This window comes from Sus scrofa, chromosome 1 (genome assembly GCF_000003025.6).
Source record: "Sus scrofa isolate TJ Tabasco breed Duroc chromosome 1, Sscrofa11.1, whole genome shotgun sequence".
Classification (NCBI taxonomy): Eukaryota; Metazoa; Chordata; class Mammalia; order Artiodactyla; family Suidae; genus Sus; species Sus scrofa.
In genome coordinates this window covers 219,178,293-219,193,123 of record NC_010443.5, presented here as the reverse complement: position 1 = coordinate 219,193,123, position 14,831 = coordinate 219,178,293, and the positions used below count along the sequence as shown (strand labels likewise).

Here is a 14,831-nt window from a genome sequence, read left to right as displayed (position 1 = left end):
TGGAATCTAAATCTGGTTAGGTTTCCATTGCCTACGTTAAAGTTAGGCCAGTTGACACCAAGGTCAGTCAAGTCATTAACAGTTGATCTTGAATAACATTAAAGAATATTCTTCCTAGTCTAAAAGACTGACGTTCTCTTGGGTAGCTTCACTATTGAACCTTTAAGACTGAAGCCAGAAGATTTAAGAACTCCTTGACTAGGTGCATAGATTCAAATGTTTGATGATAATGACTCTGAGCAGATGGTACTCTGGTCCTGGAAGCTAAGTCAAGATGTGAGGGTCCCCCATGGGCCAAGTATAAAATAAGCTTTTAGATGCACAGTTTCTCATGTCATAAAAAAAAAAAAAAATCTGTTACTGAAAGGATAAGGTGACTATAGACTTAGGATGATAGTCATTTTGAACAAACCTGTAACTAAAACTTGTTCTGAAATAAGAGAAACTTAATAGGAATGCAAATATATTAGCCTAAGGCTGTTCTTGGGCTAATATTCAGGAAAAAGTCTATGAGGTCATAGAGGGAGAGGATTTGGAATATATAAATAGGAATCGTTTGCATCTGCTGGTGGAGAAAGTCTCAATGTTCATTTTAAGGCAGTTGAGGCCTGTTAAAGCACCAAAAGTAGAGGTCTAACATGAACAGAATTGAGGGCTGGAATATGATTTCAAAGGATAATCAAGCAGAAGGAAGGTGGTGTGTTAAGTTCAGTTTTCTAGGCAAGAAGGAAGGGGAGTAAGAAGAGCATCAGTCAAGGCAGGTGAGCTACCACAGCTGAAGATGGGTTCCATGAAGATTCAGCCCCAGGTTTTCATGGGGGCCGACCCCATAGAGTCAGGAATTAGTGGGTGTCCCTACCTTGCAAGATGCAATTGATAGGAGGTTGTGAAGAAGGCCTGTGAAGGGATCCAGGCAAAGAAGATGTTGTAGGTGTTAGAGCACCTGGCTTTTAATGAAGTTGGGATTAGGTGACACTATCTGGGCATTTCACTTGATACCCAATAGATAAATAGTGGTCAAGGAGCCAATAAACCTACCCAGGCCAAGTAAAGTAAAACAAAAGCCAGAACTGAGCACGCCACGGAACCTTGAAGGAGTAACACGGTCAAGGCTTTTGGGTGTCCTGCCAGGTGGCATAGGTGGGCATGGCTTTCGAGCCATGGAGCTGGTGAAGGATTTACCTGGGCCTCAGCTAGTAAGTCACATTTCACCAGCGGGCCCGGCCACTGAGTTACACATGCTACCACTTCCAGGCAGCGCAGGAGCAGCAGCTTTGCACTGATGAGTCTGAAGGCTCTTTTGAGACTGTATATCATCAACAGATATGAGAACATGCCGCATAAATGAAATCAGCTGTGGCGCCCGTTCCACTCAGTGTATCCCAGTGTCCTGGAGATGTGATGGTGAAAATGATTGTGACAGTGGAGAAGATGAAGAAAACTGTGGTAAGAAGATCAGTGTTGAGTGGCTTATCCCCACGACCCTTTGGCTCAAAGAAGGGTGGGCATGAAAGGTGCAGTTGACTTGACTTGCTTTTCAGTGACCTGACTATCTGCTCGACCCCTTGTTCTTCCTAACTGCCCTCAAACTCTGAGAGAAGGGTGCATGGTACTTAACCATTGCTTGCTTTGGTGTTTCCTCCAGGCAAATAGAACTAAGAAGGTAAGTCATCCAAGGCACTACCCTGTAGAAGTAGCTCAGTGAAGCAGTCATTATGTAGACTCTGTTAGGGAATATTTTCTGGGCCTTCCTCACTTTGGCCCAATCACACTGGGAGCCTAAGGCCAGCAAATGCATCTTTGGTCTAAATTGGATCTCCTTAGTAGAGTAAATTACTTGAGTCTCACACCAGCATTGCTCAGCCCCCAAGCTAGGTCCTACTTTCACCTTTCCAAAAGTTAAACTCGCACAGAAGTACGAATGAACATCTTGCTGGCAGATACCCAAAGAAAACTCTACCAACCGGTGGTACCTTTGTCTCCTATCACAGTTCCCGCCTGTAAAAGCCGACTCTGTTTCCCAGCCTTTCATGTTTCTGCTCTTGGAAAACATGTCATAAAATGCTCCATGTTAAAGGTGAAGCCCTGGGAAAATCTCTAGGTTGAACAAACATTGCATTGAATGTTCTTTCAAGCTACCGCCCTTTTTATAGGGCCTCGAAAACGACAGCTCCCAAGCCTGACAAGTGTGGGCCTCCTGTGGCAGTAAGTGTACAATGAGCTGAGGGCACTTGCGGTTGAAACACCAGTCTCATGTGTAGAGGTCACCTACTCCTAAAGTCATTACCAGTGCACCTAGTCTAATGAGTTTTAGCATTGAATCCTAGAACTGAGCTTTATGAATCGGTAAGCTGTGGAACTGCCCAGTGTTTCCCTCTTAAATCTACGCTTGGCTTCCCAAGAGAGTCGTGGTCTCCACCCCAGTTACCACCAAATTTTGACCTTCATTATTTTGGCAGGAATTTGTGTCCAAGTACAAACTGGCTGGTCTGACCAGCTTATCACTATTAGCACACCTGGCCGCTAGATTGCAATTCTAGCCCTAGCAGTCACTTTCTAAAACTTGAAAGTATTTAAGACCTGTTATTCCTGATCCTGGTTGAAAGGACCAAAAGAGAAGGAACCGTGTATGATGGTACAACGTAATAGCTTCTTTGTGGTGATGGTGTTATAATGCTTATCATGAGTGAATGTTTGCCTGTATACTTGATGTATGATAGTCTCAGCTTGTGATGTGGCCTGGCCTAATAAGCAGAATATCCATTTAAAGATAACTCATGTCTGCCTTCCCCAGTGAAATCTGACAGTTCAAATTATCAATCACTGTCCCTTTAAGAGTTAGTTGTGCTTCTCATCTCAAATTAATTTCTAGTCTTCAGCTCTTTTCATGGTCCTTTATTTCTGTTCTTATTCAAACATCCTTGCATATTTTACATGGGAAGACTGTTTCCTAGTCTCCTAGGAACTGACTATGGATATAATTCGACTTTAGCTGTTAAGCTGGAAAGCTGGGAATCAATGATGTGTGAGCTAGGTTTTGGAACAAGAGGCTTGAAAGGACCAATCCTGATGCATTTTCAGTGGGGCACCCTCTCTCTCTGTAGGCAACATCACGTGTAGCCCCGACGAGTTCACTTGTTCTAGTGGCCGCTGCATCTCCAGGAATTTCGTCTGCAATGGCCAGGATGACTGTAGCGACGGCAGCGATGAGCTGGACTGTGCCCCACCGACCTGTGGGGCCCACGAGTTCCAGTGTAGCACTTCCTCCTGCATCCCCATCAGCTGGGTGTGTGACGATGACGCGGACTGCTCAGACCAGTCGGATGAGTCCCTCGAGCAGTGCGGCCGCCAACCAGTGATCCACACCAAGTGCCCAGCCAGCGAGATCCAGTGCGGCTCTGGCGAATGCATCCATAAGAAGTGGCGGTGCGATGGGGATCCCGACTGTAAGGATGGCAGCGATGAGGTCAACTGTCGTAAGTAGCTTTCTTATCAGCACAGCGTGTTTGGTGCACTTCCAGTGCACCCAGTGGGGACACTGTGGCTGGCATCATTCCAAGCCATTCCCTCCCTTTGTAGCTTCTCGAACCTGCCGACCTGACCAGTTTGAGTGTGAGGATGGGAGCTGCATCCATGGCAGCAGGCAGTGCAACGGCATCCGAGACTGTGTGGATGGTTCTGATGAAGTCAACTGCAAAAATGGTAAGGGGCTCTTCTTGTGGGCTGTTAGCTAAAGGACTGCTCTGATGGACCCACTAATGGCATTTCTGTTCTGTGTTCTTGTTTGTAGTCAATCAGTGCTTGGGTCCAGGGAAGTTCAAGTGCAGGAGCGGGGAATGCATAGACATCAGTAAAGTGTGTAACCAGGAGCAAGACTGCAGGGACTGGAGTGATGAGCCCCTCAAAGAATGTCGTAAGTGAAGGGTTAGCTGAAGTGCCAGGTTGGGAAGGTTAATTAAGACCCAGCAGAGCTAAGGTGGTTTGGACCCTAATGCCTCGGTCAACTACTCTTAATGAACTAGGTTTAATTCCTGGACTTAACAGTGAAATTTTATGACTTACAAACTCAAGAAGTAACAAACTAATTCATAGTTTCAACCCTCAAATGTAAACGATTAGCAGTAGAGAAACTTGAATGCTGCTTCACCAACTGGTAACTTGCCAAGGATATTGGGTTTCCTGTTCCACCAGTACATGCTGAGTTGCACATCTATGAGACAAATTATTAGATCTTAGAAAAATCATGGGTTTGACCAGACTATCTAGACATGTTATGGCAAATAGCCTGGATTTTAAATGTTAATAGGATAAATATCAATTTGAGTAACTCTACTGTATTTTTATTTCAGATGTAAATGAATGCTTGGTTAACAATGGTGGATGTTCCCATATCTGCAAAGACCTGGTGATAGGCTACGAATGTGACTGTGCAGCTGGGTTTGAACTGATAGATAGGAAAACCTGTGGAGGTGAGTCGAAGAACAGAACCCTAGGGGTGATGGGAAAGGTCAGTAGATCTCCGTAGGTTATCTAGGAACAGCAAGACTAATTGTAATTTCCCTCCTAGATATTGACGAGTGCCAAAATCCGGGAATCTGCAGTCAAATTTGTATCAACTTAAAAGGCGGTTACAAGTGTGAATGTAGTCGTGGCTATCAAATGGATCTTGCCACTGGCGTGTGCAAGGCAGTAGGTAAATGGACTTGAACTGGTGTTGCTCTGGTACCTTTATGAGTAAGCGCTGATGAAAGGTACAGCCAGTGACTACAATAGTCAAATGAAATATGAAATTAAAATAGTCCTTGAGAGCAATGCTACCAAACTCACAGTGTGATGTCATAGTTTAAATAGCACATCATTTTTTCCAGATACCTGCCTTGATCAATTCCTTTTGCATATTGTACTTACTTTCTGCTTCCAAAATTTGTGTGCAATTCACATAAGTAAGTCATCAGCCGCCCTCTTGTTGAATGCTGTGACCCCAGGACTGCCTTCTTTAACAGTAGGAAAGTGCTTGGAGGTCCCAGAGATGTTGGCAAGAGTACTCCTCAGGTGTTGAGCAGTGCCTTCACTTTAAATAAGTGCTCCTCCTCTGTTGGGAGGAGGTGATGTAGAAGGACCTTTCCTTCTTATAGCAAAACAAAATTAACCTGACTCCTGTCTTGCAGGCAAAGAGCCAAGTCTGATCTTCACTAATAGAAGAGACATCAGGAAGATTGGCTTAGAGAGAAAAGAATATATCCAACTAGTTGAACAACTAAGAAACACTGTGGCTCTTGATGCTGACATTGCTGCTCAGAAACTATTCTGGGCTGATCTAAGCCAAAAGGCCATTTTCAGGTAACTTGCAATCCCATTCCTTGTATCTTGGCATAAGTCACTGTCACTTTGGGGAGGTTTGGAGGAATTTCCCTTGTCTCTAACTCCAGTCTAGCTGGAATAACTTGGGAATAGTAAATCTAAATACTAATTCTTTATTAAATTACTGTCAGTTCCTCATCAGAAATGAACAATCACCTATAAAATAAAAAGATGGCTATAACTCTAGGATCATGACAGACAGCATCATAATTTCTATTTTCTCCCCTTTCTCTCCAGTTACTTGAGAACTGTTCATAGTGGCTACAAATTAAAATAGTAGTGGTAGCTTTTTCTTAAGGGGAACTGTAGAAATGAAGCTGATGGTTACTGAAGTGATGAGCTTCACTTAGAAGTATGGTGCTCTTTGGAGGTCCCATTGTGGTGCAGTGGAAACGAATCCCACTATCCATGAGGGTGTGGGTTCGATCCCTGGCCTCGCTCAGTGGGTTGGGGATTGGGTGTTGCCATGAGCTATGGTGTAGGTTGCAGATATGGCTTGGATCCCTCATGGTTGTGGCTGTAGCATAGGCCAGCAGCTGCAGCTCCTATTTGACCCCTAACCTGGGAACCTCCATATGATGTGGATGTGGTCCAAAAAAAAAAAAAAACAAAATTAAGGAGTGTGGTATTCATGCATGTAGAGCACAGACCAACAGTGAGATAACCCACAGTATGAATAATTTAGAATCAGCCAGCAGTGTGGACACATAATTTTTGAGTGGCGAGCTGTGCTAGAGTTCTTTCTGAACCAAGTCATTGACCATCTTATGATCAGAAAGTCCATTCTCCAGGCTCTGATGGTGTCCAACTCTTAAATTTCTTGTGACCTATTCTGTTTCAGTGCCTCAATTGATGACAAGGTTGGTAGACATGTTAAAATGATCGACAATGTCTATAATCCTGCAGCCATTGCTGTTGATTGGGTGTACAAGACCATCTACTGGACTGATGCGGCTTCTAAGACTATTTCAGTAGCTACCCTTGATGGAAGCAAGAGGAAGTTCCTGTTTAATTCAGACTTACGCGAGCCTGCTTCCATAGCTGTGGACCCATTGTCTGGGTTTGTATTCTGTGTTTTTCCTCTCATGGCCTTTCGGATGCTTGCTGCATAGGTCAGGAGCTTTCCTCATGCCCCAAGTAGTACTGAAATCCCTAGACCTAGCTTTCCACAGCAAAGACTCATCCAGAACAAGGTGTCATTGGTGCCTTAGTTGAATAACCTGGCAATGGCCTCAGCTCTGTGATGGGCCCTCCCTGAGCAGGTGACTGCTGGTTCATGAGAACAACACTTCTCATTCGAGGTACACCAAAAGCTTCTCCCCACCCAGTTTCTATGCAAATGATTTTTAACTCTTGTCCAGACACTGTAGTAGATTAGCTCTGAATGATCCAACCAAAGTAGTAGCATGAATTGTGAAAGTTTCAGTAACCACGGTACCTCAAGACTTTCATTTCAACATACAAGTTACCCAGAAGTCCAGTAGAAATAAACAGACCTCTCTAGAAACACTTCACTGAGGTGTGTGCCTAAATTGCCCCTAAATAATATAGAAGATCAGCTATTAGGCATTTGACTAAGGCTGTGGTTATCACAGTTGGCTCCATGAAGCTTCACTAGAGTGCAGTCAGCCCATCCCTATAGTAAAATTTAACAGATATTCATCTTTTACTCTTTTGAAAGAACTGGCCATTTATAAAGGAAATATATAACCTGAGATGTAAATGTCAGACTTATGTACAGTAATTTAACTAAAAATGAGCTTGTAGATACATAATGTTAACTTTTGTTTACCTAGAACATAATGTAGACCCTTAAGTAATAGTGTTCCAGGGTATTATTTGTACCCTAGAATTTTCTGCTCACTCTTTGGGCATGTCTGTCTCAAGCTACAACTTTATTCCTTCTAAACCACTAAGACCAATTTCCAATTTCTTTCCAGCTTTGTTTACTGGTCAGACTGGGGTGAACCAGCTAAAATCGAAAAAGCAGGAATGAATGGATTTGATAGACGGGCGCTGGTGACAACAGACATCCAGTGGCCTAACGGAATTACACTTGGTGTGTATGTCCTTCCTTCCTCGACTACAACTGGACTTGTCTTCAGAGTCTTAACTCATCTCCAGAGCTCCTTCTAGACTAGATCAGACACCTCCTATGGTTCCTTCTATAGCAGGGGTTTGGGATGAGAGTAACTGAACAATACAAGTGGAATGGGAGACTTCACACATTACATGATCCATAATTCCCAGCTTTTCTATCCATTGGGGGCTAATATGTGCCTGGAATTAGGTGAATCTTGGGCCTTGGGAACTCTCATCTGAAATACTCCTGGCATAGGTGACTTAGCATTTCCTGATTTGCAGGCTCATAACAGTTTTCTTCTGGCTCATAAAGGGAGAACAAGAAAACTCTAGCCTCTTTCAATACCTCCATAATGAGTGACACTATTTTATTTTATTTTTGTCTTTTTGCCATTTCTAGGGCCACTCCCACGACATATGGAGGTTCCCAGGCTAGGGGTCTAATCTGAGCTGTAGCCTCCTGCCTATGCCACAGCATAGCAACACGGGATCCAAGCCACGTCTGCCACCTACACCACACCTCACGGCAACGCCAGGTCCTTAATCCACTGAGCAAGGCCAGGGATCGAACACGCAACCTCATGGTTCCTAGTTGGATTCGTTAACCGCTGAGCCATGATGGGAACTCCATGAGTAACACTTCTTAAATCAGCCACTTTGACAATCTTAGGTACCCCTTGAGTCCCTCCAGCTGAATGTGGGTGCAGAGTCTTCATGCTGGAGAAGGAACCCTGAAAGTAGAGTATTGGATTCCTTAGATATTTTAAATGGAAAATGGAGTAGAACTGACTTCTTATACAGTGACCACACTTTTCCTACCCAGATCTTATAAAGGGCCGCCTCTATTGGCTGGATTCCAAATTGCACATGTTATCCAGTGTGGACTTGAACGGCCAAGATCGGAGGATTGTCCTGAAGTCTCTGGAGTTCCTAGCTCACCCCCTTGCGCTAACGATATTTGAGGTAAGACGGATGTCTCACACCTAAGGGTGAACCTCTGAGTTACTGGAGCACCTCGGGGAGAAAAAACAGGCACAGGGGAAGGAGGGAAGGTCAGAGGAGCATGACCTGAGAAATCACTTTCACTTAAAACTTGGGACCAATCAATCAGATACTTATTCTTCACAGCTTGTTTTTTTGTTTTGTTTTTGCTTTTTAGGGCTGCACCCATGGCATATAGAAGTTCTCAGGCTAAGGGTCGAATCAGAGCTACAACTGCAAGCCTACACCACAGCCACAGCAAGAGGGATCCAAGCCATGTCTGCGACCAGCCATGCTGGATCCCCAACCCACTGAACAAGGCCAAGGATCAAACCCACATCCACATAGATACTATTGGATTTGTTTCCACTATGCTGCAGTGGGAAAACCTTTGGTCTGATATACCAAACCAGCCTTAAATAAACATAGTCCATTAAATTGCCAGTAAATAATAATGATCCTTAGATACTGATTTGTGTTAATCCTATGGGTACTTGCTAATTCAGGGGTTCTGTTTTAGGATCGTGTCTACTGGATAGATGGGGAAAATGAAGCAGTCTATGGTGCCAATAAATTCACTGGATCGGAGCTGGCCACTCTAGTTAACAACCTTAATGATGCCCAAGACATCATTGTCTATCATGAACTTGTCCAGCCATCAGGTACTGTGGAGAAGCAGAGCCCTTCATGGCTCCTTGAAGGGCAGCAGCATGACACAGTGCCCACTGGGTACCCATAACTCTCGAGCAACTCATCTCGCTCTAAGATGGAATTTTCCCCTCCTCTACCCTCCCTCAAACACTTCCAACCTGGTGCTCCGTATATTTTATTCTGTCTTCCAAGTGAAGGAGCTTCAGAACTTGAGCGCTTAGCTTCCCTCCCAACCCTCAGTCTTTCATCTTTGTTTCAGTCCCTTCCATTTCCCCTTGGTCTTCATTCCCTCTTGTAAGACTTCGCTTTGTAAGACAAAGTAGCTTTTGTGCCACAGCCCTTTATTGCCGCACACCCCACCCCCAGTCATGACACATGTTAACAGAGAATCGTGTAGATCCTCAAACACATCTGGTCACCTGGTTTATTGCTGAAAATACTTGACCAGTTCTATCCAATGAAACCTTTAAAACTCGTTCTAGCTGGGTGCCTTCCATTCTGAGGGAGCAAGGCAGGACAAAACCAGAAGACATGCTCAACTCTTTCCTCTGAGCCTTTGCTATAATCTCTGGACCCATAATGAGGACCAGTTCTGGTCACTCATCTTCCCCCATCTCTTCCCTCACCACCTGTCTGTTTATGGCAAAACTCTTTTTTTTTTTTTTTGTCTTTTTAGAGCCTCACCTGTGGCATATGGAGGTTCCCAGTCTAGGGGTCTAATCGGAGCTACAGCTGCTGGCCTACACTACAGCCACAGAAACACAAGATCCAAGCTGCATCTGCAACCTACACCACAGCTCATGGCAACGCTGGATCCTTAACCCATTGAGCAAGGCCAGGATCGAACCCAAATTCTCATGGTTCCTAGTTGGATTTGTTTCTGATGTGCCACAATGGGAACTCCGTGTTTATGGGATAACTCTTGATTCTACTTCCAAGAAGTTTGTTTGGATCAGTGGTGTCCTTAGAGCATGCTGCTGGAACCCTTATCTTTATTCTCCACTGGTACTGCTTTAACTTTAGGGTTTGACAGAGTAGATGAGTTTAAGCTCCTTGGAGACAAGGACTCATGTCTTTAGCATCTAGAACAAAGCTTCAGGTCTAGCAGGCAGGGGAATCCCCATTTTAAAGGACTTTTATCTCTGAATAGGTAAAAATTGGTGTGAAGAAGACATGGAGAATGGAGGCTGTGAATACCTCTGCCTGCCAGCACCGCAGATCAATGACCACTCCCCAAAATACACCTGCTCCTGTCCCAATGGATACCGGCTAGAGGACAGTGGCCGGGAGTGCCAAAGTAAGTCATCTTACTTTTCAGCCATAAGCAGGACATGCTACAGGCCATAGAATAAAACTAGCCATAGAGACAAGCCTGGATTTTATTTTATTTTTGTCTTTTGTCTTTTTTTTTAGGGCCACACCTGCAGCATATGGAGGTTCCCAGGCTAGGGGTCAAATCAGAGCTACAGCTGCAAGCCCATACCACAGCCACAGCAACACACAGGATCCGAGCCACGTCTGCGACCTATACTACAGCTTACAGCAATGCCAGATCCTTAACCCAATGAGCAAGGCCAGCGATGGAACCCGCATCCTCGTGGATACTAATAGGATTCATTAACCACTGAGCCGCAATGGGAACTCCAAGGACGAGCCTGGATTTTAAGAATTCTATCTTTAACCCACTCTTAGAATAGCTTTGAGAACCTGTCTGCTACCAGTGCAGGCCAGGTGTTCAGTGTCATAACTTCAGGACTGACTTTTAACCCATTTCATCATAAGATGAGTCTACAGCTGACTGTACTGATCTGTTCCAATTAGTCACGTAGCAGCACTGAGCCGGCCAACTTGCAGATAATTAGACAAAGTCTTAACATTTTTCCACCAAAGTGAAAGGCTTGAAATTATGCTTAAAGAAGGCTGTGGTTACAGGAGACCTTCTGGCCCCACTGGGTGATGTAATCTTAAACTCATCCTGAAATGAACCTTGCATTTTCGTCTTCTGTTTAAGTGGCAAATTAAACTTTCATGTTTTGAGTAAGGATCTCACATCATGATGTTTGTTTTTGTTAGCATAACACTGAGTCCCTGCAAGGTCTAGCTCAGTTTAGAGAAAGCAGATACAAAATAGTCTGGTGGTAGTAAAATTAGTATGTCTTCTGGTAAGCTGGCTTTGAGAGCATTTCTTGCAACCTTCAGAAGGCTGGAACTTTGCTTAGAGGGGTCATTAGTGTGGCTGTATATTTTTGTGAGCTGTTAAATTCCACATCCTTAACATTTTGCCCAAAGACTCGTGTGTCCCTGGTTTTGCATGAAGTCTATTGTTTCCCCCAGTTTTGCCACATCCACCGTGCAACTTGGCTCAGCAGTGGTTTGTCAGTTTCCCATGGTATTAAAATAACCCATCACATGGCTTGTCTGGACTAAACAGCTAGCCACTCTGGAACCTTGGCATTAACCAGGTTCTTGATTTTATAATTCAGGTACTGCAACTACTGTGACTTACAGGGAGACAAAAGATACCAACACAACAGAAAGTTCACCAACTAGTGGACTAGTTCCTGGAGGTATTGAGTTCAGCACTGCCAACTGTTAATACCAACTAACAGCCACACTCCTTGTATCTGTTCCTTAAATAATTAATGCAGTCTTTAACTACTAGTTCTGTCCCTAATTGGTAGCGTATTTAAACTCTGAAGACTTAGGATCTGTGGTCTTAGTCTGACCTGCCTTATTAAGGTTTCTATTAGAGCTGTTAGTGAAATGGCTATTACAGCACGCATCTCTCAGATACTGGTAGACCAGTTGTTCTCGGTACACAGCTATAGTAGATATTAAACATCAGTGATGGATGCAAGAGGGCATGAGGTTCTGGACCAGGTGGGTGAATGTCTAAGTCTGAATTCAGCTCCTTCTAAACTGATTCCCTTTATTCCCCTATAGGGATCAATGTGACCACAGCAGTATCGGAGATAAGTGTTCCCCCAAAAGGGACTTCTGCTGCCTGGGCCATCCTTCCTCTCCGTAAGTAGGTCCCCCACATATCTGGTCCAGTGAAATTCTTAGATATCAGACGGGTGTTTCTAGTTCATCTAGAGACGCCTTTCCATGGCTGCTTGCACTGTCGTAGCACTTGTGACACTGAATTACCTTTGCTCCCTGCCCAGCCCTACACACTGACTTCTGGGTCCCTAGCCTTCTCTACAGTGGTATCCTTAGCACAGCTATGGGCAGTGATGAATGTTCAACCATTACATGCAAGATGCTTAGAACTCTCAACTTCAGAGTTGTTCATCTGGCTCATCTCCTTTTGTGATAAGTCCCTTCAAATGAAGAGTCCTGTTCTGTTCCCCTTTGAAATATGTATGATACTTCATACAGAGGAGATACACAGATGCTTAAGTGAGTTCTTAAGGCATTACAGAATTCGTAGAGGGTAAATTAAAAATCATGAAGAATGTTCAAACCCAGGGAGAAGAACCTCTCAAGCTATTAGAAGATGTGAGTTCTAAGGCACTCTACTATAATGGCCGCTTTATCCTAAATTACTGGATTCCAAGCTTGGCTAACACACCAAGAGGACCACTTGAAGAGCACTCCAGAAGCTTCTGCAGTTTGCATTCAGTCAGCCTGAGAAAAGGGGCCCAGGATTCTACATGTGTCCAGCTGATGAACGCCAGTCTTTAGAATAAAACAATCAATGGTCTGAACTTGTTTTAAGCTTCTCGCCCACTTATATTCTGTTAGTTATCCCAGCTTCACCAAACATGAAACTTTCACTCATGTAAATTATCACAGATTCTTGAGCATGATCTTTTCTGTATGTTTTGACATCAGGCCTTGCTCAGTCACCTTCTAACTTTTTTTCAGTGCTCTTAGCAATGGCAGCAGTAGGTGGCTACCTGATGTGGCGGAACTGGCAACACAAGAACATGAAAAGCATGAATTTTGATAATCCTGTGTACTTGAAGACCACTGAAGAGGACCTGTCAATAGACATTGGTAGACACAGTGCTTCTGTTGGACATACGTACCCAGCAGTAAGTCAGCTTTGTGTCTTTGTGTACCATGACTTGCAGTAAGACTTTTTACAAAGGAGACCACAACTCAAGCTATGGCTTTCTGGGCCAGGAAGAGCCATTAGAATCATGGGGCCACTAAATACATTATCCACTACCTGGAGATTAGACAGTCTAGCCCGTTAGAACATAAATAAGTCAGGTAACAAGCATTTGCCCCAAACAGAATGACAATTAAGTCAACTTAAGGTCATCACTACACTATTTGGGGTTATAGAAACTATTAGCATGAACCAAGGATGTCTTTTTTGGACTGTTAAATCAGCTGCCTCCTGGATACTTACAAATAAATTGGTATATCCTATATAGGGGGTTGACTAAAGTACAGAGGAAGATTCATTTAGCCAAAATGACCAAATGCTTGCAAATGACTTAGCCTGCCTCAGATGATTAGCTTTCCCTTTAGCAGTAGAGTCAGTCATATATTCTTCCATTGAAACCCACATGGAGTACTTGGCCTTCACTTAAGGAATAGTCAGAACAAGTGCTAAGTGCTCCCTCAAGCTCTAGCAAAACAAAAGTGATGGTCAGTTCATGGCATACAGGTGTTCACACATTTTTCTCCAGGTCTTAAGATCATTAAGTAGAACAGGCAGCATCAGTCACGCTCTTTTCTTTCTCTACCAAGAAAGATATAGTTGAATTCAAGTTAAAATGCATCCATGATGCATCTCAATACTGTTTGGGATCTGGCTTCCCTTCTGTGCACCTCTGGTCCCTAAATGACCAACTCAAAAGCAAGATTCATTTTAGAGACTGAAGTTGCTACTGAGGGGTCACCAAACTCATTCCATGCTTTTTCTTTTCCACAGATATCAGTTGTAAGCACAGATGATGACCTAGCTTGACCTCTGAGACAAGTCACCACCTTTGAGGTCTAAACCAGTAATACCCCCACATCGGAATGGTAACCAAGCCAGCAGCTGAAGCCTCTTTCTTCCTCCAGTTTGGAAGAACATCAAGATATCTTTGTGTGGATCAAGCCTGTATACTTAACCATTTTTATATAACTTTTGTAAATACACCCGTCCACATTCTACTTCAGCTTTGGATATGGTTACCAAAAGTATCTGTAACCCTTGAATTTCTCAACAGTATTGCCACCTCTGGCCAAATATGCACTTTCCCTAGAAAGCCATATTCCAGCAGTGAAACCTGTGCTATAGTGTATACCACCTGTACATACATTGTATAGGCCATCTGTAAATATCCCAGAGAACAATCACTATTCTTAAGCACTTTGAAAATATTTCTATGTAAATTATTGTAAACTTTTTCAATGGTTGGGACAATGGCAATAGGATAAAACGGGTTACTAAGATGAAATTGCCAAAAAAATTTGTAAACTAATTTTGTACTATGAATGAAATCTTTGACCTCAATGGAGGTTTGCAAAGACTAAGTGTTCAAACTACTGTACATTGTTTTTTCCAAGTGCTAAAAAAATTAAACCAAGCAGCTTAACCATGGTTTGTGCCTATTTCTCTAGGATAAACTTCAGTAAACATCTTGAGTAGTATCAGGTCTTCTAAATATGAGCTATAGATGTTGTGTAACTAAGCCTCTAATTTCGTTTGTTTCTCTTACAACCAAGTACCAAAAGAGTGAGCTACCACTTCATACTTGCCTCCCCAAGTATTTCTCATTTTGTAAAAGAAGCTAGTTAGCCTGCACCTA

General features: G+C 43.5%; 1 protein-coding gene across 8 annotated transcripts in view; it reads left to right on the top strand.

Annotated features, from left to right (window-relative positions):
* Positions 1-14,623, top strand: part of VLDLR (very low density lipoprotein receptor) — a 31,832-nt gene extending 17,209 nt beyond the window's left edge. For 2 of the 8 annotated variants that reach the window (XM_013993593.2, XM_021084243.1), the window contains 16 exons: positions 1,324-1,446; positions 3,105-3,476; positions 3,580-3,702; positions 3,791-3,913; positions 4,350-4,469; positions 4,568-4,693; positions 5,169-5,340; positions 6,203-6,421; positions 7,302-7,420; positions 8,267-8,406; positions 8,945-9,086; positions 10,226-10,372; positions 11,559-11,642; positions 12,019-12,099; positions 12,946-13,115; positions 13,967-14,623. In XM_013993593.2, coding sequence (XP_013849047.1) covers positions 1,324-1,446; positions 3,105-3,476; positions 3,580-3,702; positions 3,791-3,913; positions 4,350-4,469; positions 4,568-4,693; positions 5,169-5,340; positions 6,203-6,421; positions 7,302-7,420; positions 8,267-8,406; positions 8,945-9,086; positions 10,226-10,372; positions 11,559-11,642; positions 12,019-12,099; positions 12,946-13,115; positions 13,967-14,002 — 2,297 coding nt within the window. In that variant the 3' untranslated portion in view covers positions 14,003-14,623. 8 annotated transcript variants of the gene reach the window in all.